Source organism: Pyxicephalus adspersus, chromosome 3, assembly GCF_032062135.1.
Source record: "Pyxicephalus adspersus chromosome 3, UCB_Pads_2.0, whole genome shotgun sequence".
Lineage (NCBI taxonomy): Eukaryota > Metazoa > Chordata > Amphibia > Anura > Pyxicephalidae > Pyxicephalus > Pyxicephalus adspersus.
Window position 1 is genome coordinate 9,589,599 of NC_092860.1, and position 11,925 is coordinate 9,601,523.

The 11,925-nt window shown below is 37.9% G+C and overlaps 1 protein-coding gene across 2 annotated transcripts in view; it reads right to left on the reverse strand.

The window, feature by feature from the left end:
• Window positions 1-2,615: 2,615 nt before the first annotated feature.
• The window catches only part of LOC140325599 (uncharacterized), a 20,282-nt gene continuing 10,972 nt past the window's right edge, over window positions 2,616-11,925 (reverse strand). The window contains exons 2-7 of one of the 2 annotated variants that reach the window (XM_072403524.1): window positions 11,012-11,089; window positions 9,657-9,917; window positions 7,948-7,971; window positions 6,942-7,208; window positions 5,476-5,558; window positions 2,616-4,998 (exon numbers count right to left, since the gene is read on the reverse strand). In XM_072403524.1, the coding sequence (XP_072259625.1) occupies window positions 4,957-4,998; window positions 5,476-5,558; window positions 6,942-7,208; window positions 7,948-7,971; window positions 9,657-9,917; window positions 11,012-11,081 (747 nt within the window). In that variant the 5' untranslated portion in view covers window positions 11,082-11,089 and the 3' untranslated portion in view covers window positions 2,616-4,956. Of the gene's footprint in view, window positions 4,999-5,475; window positions 5,559-6,941; window positions 7,212-7,947; window positions 7,972-9,656; window positions 9,918-11,011; window positions 11,090-11,925 lie in introns of both variants that reach the window. The other variant, XM_072403523.1, reaches the window with a different exon arrangement.

Sequence of the window (11,925 nt, forward strand, 5' to 3'; positions counted from 1 at the left end):
TTGAATGGCACATGAGTGATCAGAAGGGGAATACCGGTATGAATGGCACATGAGTGATCAGAAGGGGAATAATCTTTCAGAATCTTTTTTTTCTAGATTTTCCTCCTTTAAAATTGGGTGCGTCTTATATTCCGGAGCGTCTTATACGGCAAAAAATACGGTAATGTGTCACCAAAAGAATATTCTATTCTTCAACATTCGCCTATCAGCAACATTCATAATAAACTCAAGAACATGAGATCAACTCCCCATGACTTAAAAATATGCAAATGTTGGATAGAGCAAACCTTCCTCTAACATAAATGTCTGCTTATGCTGGTGTCCCCCAAATCACCTTCTGTATTAAGAGAAAAGAAGCCTGTAAAAGATAATGTTACATCTTTTGCTGATATTGCTTGGGTAAGGTTGACATCACTACTTTCTGGGTCCTTCAAAGGACCGAGCAGGTGACATTTTTTAATAATATGATCTTGCATTGGACTGTAGTATCTTCTCTTGAGATTTAGTCTCCTTTGTTCTCAAAATGAGCCCTGGAACAGTGCGTTCTCCCCAGCCCCTTTTAGCTGGGCGGACCACTCAGCACTTTTCAGCAACCACCTGGCTGTTTTTGGGTTTTTATTGAAATGTTGGGCCACAGTACAAGGATCACCATCTGCCCCCAGCTTAAAAAACCTGGTAAGAGTACTATACAATGCAAGGTAAGGTAAGTATCATCCTAACTTTTTCCTGTACGGGTATGTTTTGCATCCACATATAGTAGGCAGTTTTAGGAGGGGGTCTGTCTGGCGTAAGCAGACCTTTATTTTGGTGGACTGCTTAGATTTGCACAGAATGCATTCAATATCTTTAAACAAATCACTGTGCAAATTGTTTATGGATGTTCACCAGATGTCAATGATCCCAATGAACCTGGAAAGGTCTGATGTTCTCTTTGTCATTGACTTGTCATCATGTCAGGATCAACAGAGCTCAAAATGAAGAAATCTGATTGTATAAATGTATGCAACACATGCTTTTTGATTATAATCTTTGCTGATTGGGGCACAGTCAGGAAGACACGTTACCTGATCTCACTCCTGCAAAAATTGATCAAAGGAGATTCCAATACATTCCAAATTTTGATCAGCCCTTCTGCTCTCACAAAGTGAAAACAATTTATATTCAATTTTTACCCGGGGTTCTTACATCCCAGCCATCCCAGCCCATCCCAGTTTCCAGATTTTAGGATTATTATTGGCATTCCAGGTTTCCAAAAAGTTTCTAGAAGACCGGGAATGCTTGGAAAGTAAAAGGTGTAATTATGGTAGTATGAACAGAAGATTTCTGACACAGAAAGTTTAGGCAGAATTTTTATTACATTTATTGTAGACAAAAATGACATTGGAGATTTAAAATGATGCAGACACAGAAAACATCAATTGGCACAGACACACAATTATAGTTAAGGAATTAATATACTCAGTTAGTTGATTTTCCTGCTGGAGTAAAGTAGAGAAAGAACAGCAAGGAATCTAAGCAGTCCTTCCACCAACTTCCTTTTTATTATACTGTTTCCAGAAATTTTATGTTTAAGATTTGGGTAGCCCAAGGTTACTTCACACTTAAATTTGATTTGCATTTAAATTGTGTGCAAAAGTGACAACAAAGTTTTTTTGTTCATATTACTACCTATAAAACATAAATATAATGTACATTCTCAAATATAAACTGTTATGAACATAAACTGAGGTACCAACTTTTACCTGAAAAAATATTTGGACTCAAATATAAACCTAGGGCACAAAATTTAGCCTCCACTGATTTAGTGAAAAAGAGTATTCAACAGAAATGTCTATACAATTAGATTGAATGTTTTGAAATAATTGAGTTATTGGAGTTTGAAGAAATACACATCCAGTGTTTATTTTTTAAAAAGTGCATTTAAAAGGAAACAAATCACATGGCCTCAGCCTGGTTTAATTCTGTGCCTTTTTACAGAGTATAGTATATTATAAGTAGATTATAATGGATCATTCGCTCCTAACAAAATCTTTTGTGCATGACTGTTGGCCACCAGTAGGTTGCATTGTACCCTCCTGTACAGTGACAGCTTGAGACAAATACAGTTCCAAGACATGCCACTGGGTGTCACCTGAGTATAAAATGAGATTCTTTTCCTAATGGCATTTTAAGGACAAAAAAAAAAATCTAAGTTTATGTATAAGTATACATAGTAGTTCTTAGTCTTCAAAGTGTGATTGGCACAATATTTATCTATTTATATATTCAAAAAGTTAACTGTATTTGGGTTAACTTTAACCCTATTTTCTATACAAATATTTAAATACCGTGTTTCCCCGAAAATAAGACCTACCCCGAAAGTAAGCCCTAGCATGCTAATCATGCAAGGAGGTCACAGGTAACACAGAGGTATCTTTCTATAGCATTGTAATATTGGTTACAGGTTTTGGTAAATACAGATTTTGTACATGAATAAATATAGATTTTTGTGAGAAAAATAAGACATCCCCTGAAAATAAGCCCTAATGAGATTTTCAGAGGTAAAATCAATATAAGACACTGTCTTATTTTTGGGGAAACATGGTATCTGACAACAATTAGACAATATAAATAGATTTATGTTTTTTATATTTTTTTAATGAAAAAATAGGTCTGACAAACAGTTATGGACAATGTACAAATGAAAAAACATAAACACAAAATATGCAATACTTTCCTGTAGTAATTATAAACAAATATGTTTGTAGTGGAATTCAAATTTATAAAAATAATGGTCTGTTTACAGGTCACCATTTCTTTGTCCTAATTGCCAGAATTTAAAAAATGGCAATCAGACATTGTAGAGACACACTTGAAAAAATAAATACATAGTTAAAAAATGTTAAAAAAAAGACCCTGGGATTCTAGAAATAGTTAACGTCATGTTTTCAGGGTAACCTGATTTGACCCCAGATTAGGTTTTGTCTGGTTACTGCTCAGGGTGGTGTTCTGCTGCCATCCAGTGGCTAACATTGTGAAACAAAAAATGTAGTTTAACATTTTAAATTTTAAATTTTTGGATATTTTGTTATATAATAAAAAAAAATTTCTCATTGAAAAAGAAAATGGATTTAAAGGAATACTAAAGGGAGTAAACATAATCTGTAAATCATCTCTTCAATACATACAATACATACAAGAAAAGTAATATATACATAGCAAGTAAAAAAAAAACAACTTTCACCATAATGGCCTTGGATTTTTCTTTTATATAATACCACTTGTATCTAGGGATACCTAAAAACTACAAATTTCAAAGGCTTTATTTATAAATGATTCTTGTCTGCAATTAACTGACTAATCAAATCTCTCTACACTAGTAGTTTCAGTTCTTTTCAAATAATGACTTGTTCTGCCACCTATTGGCCAATCTCAGAAGTGTACATCTGTAACTATAGGAAATGTTTTCATTATAAAATAAAATGATGAACTAGAGCTAATATGAAGTCTAGAGCAAATTGACAGGGGAATGATTTATAAATAGTGCCCCAAGTTGCCAAATAATTAGTGAAATGCATTGAGTGAACAGGTAAGACAAAATTAACTTTGCTTTTATTTTACATGTTATTTACTAAAAAGCCACAAAAACATTATTGTGAACATTTTAAACAATTATGCACACAATAGCGATAAGGTTTGAGCAAAACTCCAGGATTTAGGAAGAGCAAATATTTGCCCACAAAACTTTTCAGGTTTACCTTCAGTAATAAACAAACCATTACAATTTCCTCCCCATTGACTTCAATGGCATTTGCATTTGGGACACCTCAAACACAGAACAGCATCTGGATCGAGCTACAACTCATTAAGAAACAATACTTTTGAGAAAGGGATTTGGGTCTATTCATAAATTTTTACCCCGTCAATTCATCTGAAATTGCCTGAGAGATGGTCGAATCTCTCCACACTTCCCCTTTCCATGCCTAATAAAACAATGACTCATTCTGGCACCTAGTAGATTTTTTTTTTTAAGTGCACAGCAGTCACAATCAGTACAGGTTGACGTTCCAAAATCCAGCAACTTTCGGACCTAGGCAGTGCCCAATTTCCGAAAATTCCGGATTTGTGAATGGACTGTAATTAAAATGTATTAGCGCCATCTAGTGGCAACTGACAGAACTACACTCAAATGGAATCGGCTTGTTCCTCCTTGAGAATGCAAGGGCTATTCATGCGGTAATGTTATACAGGTTGACAATCAAAAAAAGTGCACCAGATTTTCGAAAATTCTGCATTTTTTTTTATACTTACCAGACACAGACCAGCCTTCCTCCCGCAGCACCGTGGACATCTGGCACAGTTCCAGGGAGCAGGCAGCAGGGACGTCTCAACATGTATTTAGTTTAGCAAGTAAGACCTAACAGCTGTTTCTGCAGAACAGCACCATAAAAACATCAGTGGCCAAACAGTGTAATGCAGTCCCTGTATTAAAAATGCAATCCGATTATCGATGGCCGGATTTTTGATTGTCGACCTGTATGTATAAGTGAATATTATGGACAAATTTAGAGCGAATTGAAAGGGGGATAGTTTAAAAAATACACTTGAGAGGAGTTGTGAGCTACCATATTTTCATAACAAATTTATCATAATTCTTATTAAAGCAGAATTAAACTGTAAAACCCAAAATGGCCAGCAGGGAGGTTATTTATTGCAAAAAAAAATGATAGGTTATGCAATAGCAACATTTTACTTCTTTGTTGAATTTCCCTGCCAGGTCCTATCCCTTTACAGAGGGGTTCTCCAAACACAACCCAAACTTAGCTCATAGTCCAACATAAGTTTATCAAATGGTGTTGGTGCTTAGCAGTTCATTAGTATAGCTTGTCAACAGTCCCGGTCCTCAAAACATTTTCCAGCTGATTTCGGATGTAGCATAGAAGCAGACTGGCTTAAACCTGGTGGAGTGCCTTGATGTCATTTATTTCTTTGGCAAATTGGCTTCTTTTTCAGGCAGAACTGCAGGGCAAGGTAAAATCAGTAACTAATAAAAGCAATTAAAACAGAACTCCAGACCCATTGTGCATGCACTGTAGTTGTGGTACTCCAGTCTGGCCAGTCTAAATGTCTGCAGACCTGAACCCAGAAATAAAGATGTGGGTGCCGGAGAGGTGAGTTTAGACCTGCTTTAATGAAAGCTTGTCTCTATTCTTAAATGTAGTGAGAAGGGTACACTTTGACAATCTTGTGACATGGAAAAACTGGCAAGCTCCAATAAACTAATGACACTTATGTAACTCTATTTATAAATTATTCCCCCAGTTAATTCCTCTGAAAATTCGCTGGTGGTTCTTCAGGTGTCCAAATAAAACAATGACTCGTTTGGCCACCTAGTGGCCAATCTTCAAAAGTGCACAGCTGTCACAATAGGAAATATTAAGGATAGAAAATATTTTTTATCAGTTATTAATTATTTGTGCTTTCTTTCCTACTTACCCATATAAAAAATGCAGCTACAGCTATTGGTAAAAACACTCCGAACACAATACCAACTATCAGTCCTAGGTGTGACTTCTTTTCTGTGAAAATAAATATTTTTTCATATTAGCTCATAAAGTGTTTAATATTGGTAAATAGCATGCACATATGCTAAGATGAATTATGCTTACAAAGGCTCAAAAAGTATTTTTTTTCAAAAACAAAAGGGGTCAAATGGTACATAAACCCCAATGCTTGTTCTCCAGGATACTGCTTAGACACCCCCCAAAACTCACAATCCAAACTCACTATGTGCTATGAATGTGAATAAGAAGGCTTAAATTGCATTTACAAAATATATACTTGAGTAAAAACAAAGATTTCATTTTGCCCTCAAAATGCCATCATTTAAGGCCCTCCCCTGCCAAGCTGCAGAACAACTAGAACTGCAGAAGGGCATAGACACATCCCTCACTCAACTGCGGAGGAAGTCTGTACAGGAGAGGTCTATCACTACAGATTGTTGTACTTGATTTTCGTTGGGGAGTTTGTGTTGGGAATCTGCATGGAGGGTGTGTACTGAGGGAATTTTTACTGGGATTCTATATTGAGTGGACTGTGGTGGTGGGATTGGGGGAGGTTTGGTAATGAAAGTTGGAGGTCTGTGCTTGGGGGTTTGTAGTGAGAATCTGTACGGGGAGTCTATATGTATAAAGTCTTTACAGGGTAGGTCTATCACTGGAAGTCTGCACTTAGAGGCCTTCATTGGGGAGTTTGTATTAAGAATATGAATGGGGGGTCTGTACTTGGGGAAATTGTACTGAGATTCCTTACTGGGGGTCTGTAGTAGGAAGTTTGTTACTGGAGGTTGGAGGTCTGCACTTGAGGGCTTGTATTGGGGGTCTGTATGGGGAACTCTGTGGAAGTCTGCTTAGGAGGGTCTATCACTGGAGGTCTTTACTAGGAGGTCTTCAATGGGGAGTTTGTATTAGGCATCTCCATGGGGGGGTCTGTACTGGGGTAATCTGTACTGGGATTCTATATTGGGTTGTCTGTAGTTGGAAGGTTGTTACTGAAGGATGGGGGTCTGTAGTGGGGGTTTGTACTGAGGGTCTGTATGGCGGGTACAGGCTGAAGGGGAGGCTATGTTGGGGGTTACAGAATAGGTAACTGGTATATTTGCTAAAAGTGTAAGGGTAGTGTTGAAATTACAGATAGATTGGGTGTGAGGATAGTATTACAATAGAAGCTGCACATATGTTTAGTGTTTTACCTCTCTTGCTTCTATAATGCCTGGCATGTAGGGATGCAGCTTTAGCAGTAGCTCAGTACTGGCTGTATTCCTGTAAAAGAAGCCAGCAACAATATTTATGGTTGGGCATGGAAGTACTTATATGATGTGTCCTGACAGTAACGGCTTAGGGGGAATTGACTAATATTCAATCTATATGTACATTGTCAATATTTAAATAGAAATTTCTTACCTACAACCAGTTTAGTATTATTGGCTTCTATATCACCAACTCCTTCTGCCCATGCACAGCAGGCATAGGAGTCCCTGTCACTCTCTTGTAGATTGGTCAGCGTTATGGAGAGATTACGAATGGTACCAGATAGTTGAATGCGACTTTGGTAATCCATAGTTTTATCCATCTCCAGTGATGCTACTTTTTCACTTTCAATAAACACGAACAGATTTGGACTAGAGACTCGGGATACAGAACAGGTGGCAGTACTTGATTCTGCAAGGTCTGCTGAATAATAACAAAAACACGGCCAGTAATAAGTCAGAAGTGTCAAATAGGTCAGAAGGGCATTTTCCTATCTCCCTCAAGTCAAATGCTGACAAGTAATTAGCTTCAGTTCATGGGTTCTAGTGTGGGATATTAGTAAAAATTGGCATTGTCCCAAAGACATGCAGGTTGGGTATTGGCTCCCCCACAAATTGGCCTTACACCATGTTAATGACATAGGACTATGGTAGGTATTAAAAGCAGTGTTTCTCAACCAGGTTCCTCTTTAGGTTGTTGGGGGTTACTTGCACAATGGGCGATTTGTGCCTCTCAGGTCAGTTTACCTGACACCAATGATCTGTAGGAATGTAAGAGTAATTCTTCCCAATGACCAACTTGCTAATTTACTTTGAGCTATGTATATATAGAAGGGGTTCCCTGAAAAAAAATTCAAGGGTACCTTGAATAAAAAAGGTTGAGAAACACTGATATAGATTGCCATGTAATATGTTGGTGCTATATAACTACAAGATCATAATAGTAATACAGGTTGACATTCAAAAATCTGGCAACCTCTGGACCTGAGGAGTGCCAAATTTTTTGAAAATTTTTGAATTTACAGGATTTACAATGCCAATTGCCTGATTTTTGATTGTCAACCTGTAATAATATATGTTTCTCTGATGGAATTCCCAATGCTTTCTAAAATCAACATTTCAAGGGACAATTTAATTCAATTTTAAGTAAAATAACATACCAGGTTTACTGAAGTTGTTCTTCTCTGAGGAAAGAAAAAAGAAAAGTTAGTATTTTCTTGGGATTTAGGAAAAATAACATCAAGAAAAGAACATTTTTAAAAGGAGAACAGGTACAACAATACAAGAAAAATGTAATGAAGTCAATAAAGATGGGCTGTGAGGACAAGTAAGTGAAAATAAATAATTGCAATCAGGCAGATATGTTTATTTATATTTATTGCAGCATATACATTGCATGTCTTTTTTGCAATAAAGGAATTGCCTGCTCACAATTTTTAATTTTTTACGTTTAGTTTTGCATTAAACCTGTCCCGTTTGGCCTACTGCAGAACCATGAGTTTTTTTTTTTTAAAACATTGATTAAGTAAACCCTTTACTTAAATTCAGAACAAGACATAGTGAGCATTTTCCAAACAAATGGAGAACAAATGTGTCGCACTTAGCTTCTATTCGATTAAGCAGCAATGCCTCCCTCATAAACAGTTCTGACCCAGGGCGCTATTAGCATCAACCTTCCCATCAGCCAATTAGGAGACAGCCTCAGAATAGCCCTTGGCTATTTAGCTGGTGTAGACACGGCACTCAGTGTTCATTCAATGTTGTCTCCAGACTATTGCCAAACCCCCTAGCTCTACTGAGCATTTCCTAAGTGCTTTTTCAATCTAGACCTTGTGCGAACCTCTTGTTTCCCAGTTTGTTCCCTTCCAGTGATCCCCAGTGACTTTGATGACCCTGTGTCACCATGCCTCCTGTCTCTTTCTGTTTCTCCTGTATTCTTCTGTGTCACCCATTTCCTATGTTCATCTGTGTCTTTGGTGACCCCTGTGTCACCCTTACTTCATGTCCCTTTCTGTGTCTACTGTGTTCTCCTCTGTCTTTGGTGATCCCTGTGTCACCTGTGCCTCCTATGTCTTCCTGTATCTCCTGTGTTCCCATGTTTCTTTAGTCACCCCTGTGTCACTTGTGCCTCCTGTCTCTTCATGTGTCTCCTGTTTTAACCTGTGTCTTTGGTGACCCCCATGTCACCCGTGCCTCCTGTATCTCCTGTGTTCCCCTGTTTCTTCAGTGACCCCTGTGTCACTTGTGCCTCCTGCCTCTTCATGTGTCTCCTGTTTAAACCTGTGTGTTTGGTGACCCCCATGTCACCCGTGCCTCCTGTGTCTTCTGTGTTCTCCTGTGTCTTTGGTGGCACTTGTGTCACCAGAGTCTATTATCTAGATTTCTGGTATTTAATGCCTGGCTTATTTGCAGCCTGCTTTGACCCCGGCTTTCTTGACCATTCCCTTGCCTGCCAATTCAGTACCACACATTGTTCTGCCCACCATGGGGTGCCCAAGGACTGCGGCCTGGTAGCAGCGCAACATCCTCACCTTTAGAGGCTCTGCAGACAACCAGGCTGCTGCTTAGATTCTGCTACTTGGGGCTTCTTAGGGCTCACACCACCAATGAGCTATCCATAGCACCCCCTACTGGTTACTTCTTTCCAAGCGTTCCACATTAGAAATTGGTACAATTGCACTGAGCAAGCTTCTAACAGAACAATGCCTTTAATGGACATGGTAAAAAATGAAAACCCAACACAGGTTCTCATTATTAGAAGGTTTGCTCTTTATTGTGCCTCCGTTTTAATAATTTAGTTACTTGTCAGTTTTGTATGAAGAGTAAAGGGATGCAGTAGGTAAATGTTTTGGCATCCAATAACACTTACCTGTATCTGAAGTGCATTGGTATAAAACGTTTTCTCTTTGACTTAAACTCCAGGTAAGTTTTTCAAAAGAGCCGAAAAATTTCAGTGTTGTGGAGATGTCGCTGTTGCTTATCCAAAGTGTGAAAATTTTTTCACGACGTTTGCAAAGGGACAATTTTCTGATGTCAATGTTTTCTTTTACATTGCATCGTATGCTGGCGCTTTCTCCGAGTATTTTGTATATGTGCTCCGGCTCTTGGTCTATGTAGTTCACTGATGTCACTAAGGGAGAGTAATTCAGCAAGTTATGAGATTAAAAAACAAAAGTCATTAACTATGTCAATGAATGTTCAGGCTCAGGTTCTTGTAAGTTTTTTTCCATGTTGGTATAATATATATTAGTATAAACGCAAATAAAAGGGTGCACTTGTGGCACTGATGTCTTATATTTTGACCTGAGAAGATAGACTATCTGTATCTGCCATCTGTGTTCAGGTAGCAGCCAAGATCAGCTGTCCTAAACTGTCCTTCTTGCTGTATTAACACAATTTCTCTGATTTAAAAAAGCTCTTGAGAAGATAGAGTATCATGGGAGAACCTGGTTGATCCAGCATCCTTCCCTCCGCTCCTCTACCGCTACATCTCTTTGTAGTTCTCTCCATTGGCTTCCTTTTCACCTTAGAATCAAATTTAAGCTCCTGTGCTTTGCCTTCAAATCCCTACACAGTTATTGTCCCACTTACATCTCTGACATGGTTAAATAATACTCCCCCTGCCGCTCTCTCCGCTCCTCCAATGATCTACTAATGACTTCCTCACTCATAACCTCATCACATGCACGGATACAAGACTTCTCTAGAGTTGCTCCAACTCTCTGGAATGGTCTTCCTCGTCCTATTCGGCTTGCTCCTACTTTCTGCTCATTTAAAAGAGCACTCAAAACCCATTTTTTCAAACTTGCCTACCCGGCTTCTTCTGTCATTTGAAACCGTCACTACTTCCCACCACTACATATCTCCCATCCTATTGTGTGTGAAATTCCCCCACCTACTAGATTGTAAGCTCTTCGGGGCAGGGTCCTCTCCTCCTGTATCACTGTCTGTATTAGTCTGTCATTTGCAATCCCTATTTAATGTACAGCGCTGTGTAATATGTTGGCGCTATATAAATCCTGTTTGTCATAACACATTGGCCCTCTCCCCTAGTCTCCCCCTATGCAGTATTCTTTGTTCCTGATGTCACTTGCTTAGGTTATTTGCACATGTTTTTTCTCTGTTTTGCTTTCTTTATCTTCAAAAAGTCAATACATTTTTTCTCAAAAAATAAATTTTAACATATGTAGCCTTGAAATGACATGATGTTAAATTTATGCTTACTTATTAATGGGATGAGCGTACACATGAGGCATATGATGAGCTGAGAACTCTGGGCACTTGATAAAGTCATATCTTGAACTGCAATAAAGAATAAAAAGGTGTACATTTCTACAATGACCACTAGAGGGAGATACTTTCATATTAGATCAACATTGCAACACAAATACAGACAATTGATTAATAACTCATTTTCTGGGCTGCTCTTATCTTGGGGCAAGTGGGCATTTGCATTTCAAGGGCTATTTAAATGAGGAGACCAATAAAAGAACCTAGAAAGAAAAATAAGGCTATTTGTAGCTTATCCAGTTTTTAGGATGACTTTCTAATTTTTCTCTTGCTTAAGGTTGCATACACACGTCTGACAATGTCATCCAAGATGAACAGTTGTGCTCATCCTAGGCGAAAATCTGAAGTGTACCATGGTCGCCCCAAGTTGTTCATCAATCCAGCAGATCAATGTATGAAAATCAGGAACCATTGCTATTTTGTTTCAAGAACTAACATTATGGTAATTCACAGCTTAAGGTGTCACCTCGTACAACACAGCCAACGATGACGGCTGAGAACCTCTTTAAAAATAGGATTTATGCAGAAAAAAATATTTGATATTGGATTTGGTATTGTGCATTGCTTTCTTCGGACTACATTTATGTTTGGATTTTACCAAAAATGAACTTATATGTGAATAAAATTCAAGTATAATGGATAATATATATGTTTTTGGTCTATTTAAATTATTTTAATAATTTGGATTCCATTGTTGAGGGACAAGGTTTCCCATCAATGAGGATGAAAAGGTTTGAGAAGGGGGGTTATTTGGAACTTTAGAAACCTCCTTAAATAAGGAGGTAAAAAAAATACATAGATTTAACTTCTATCACAATTCATAAAATGTGAACGATTAACAAAGCCTG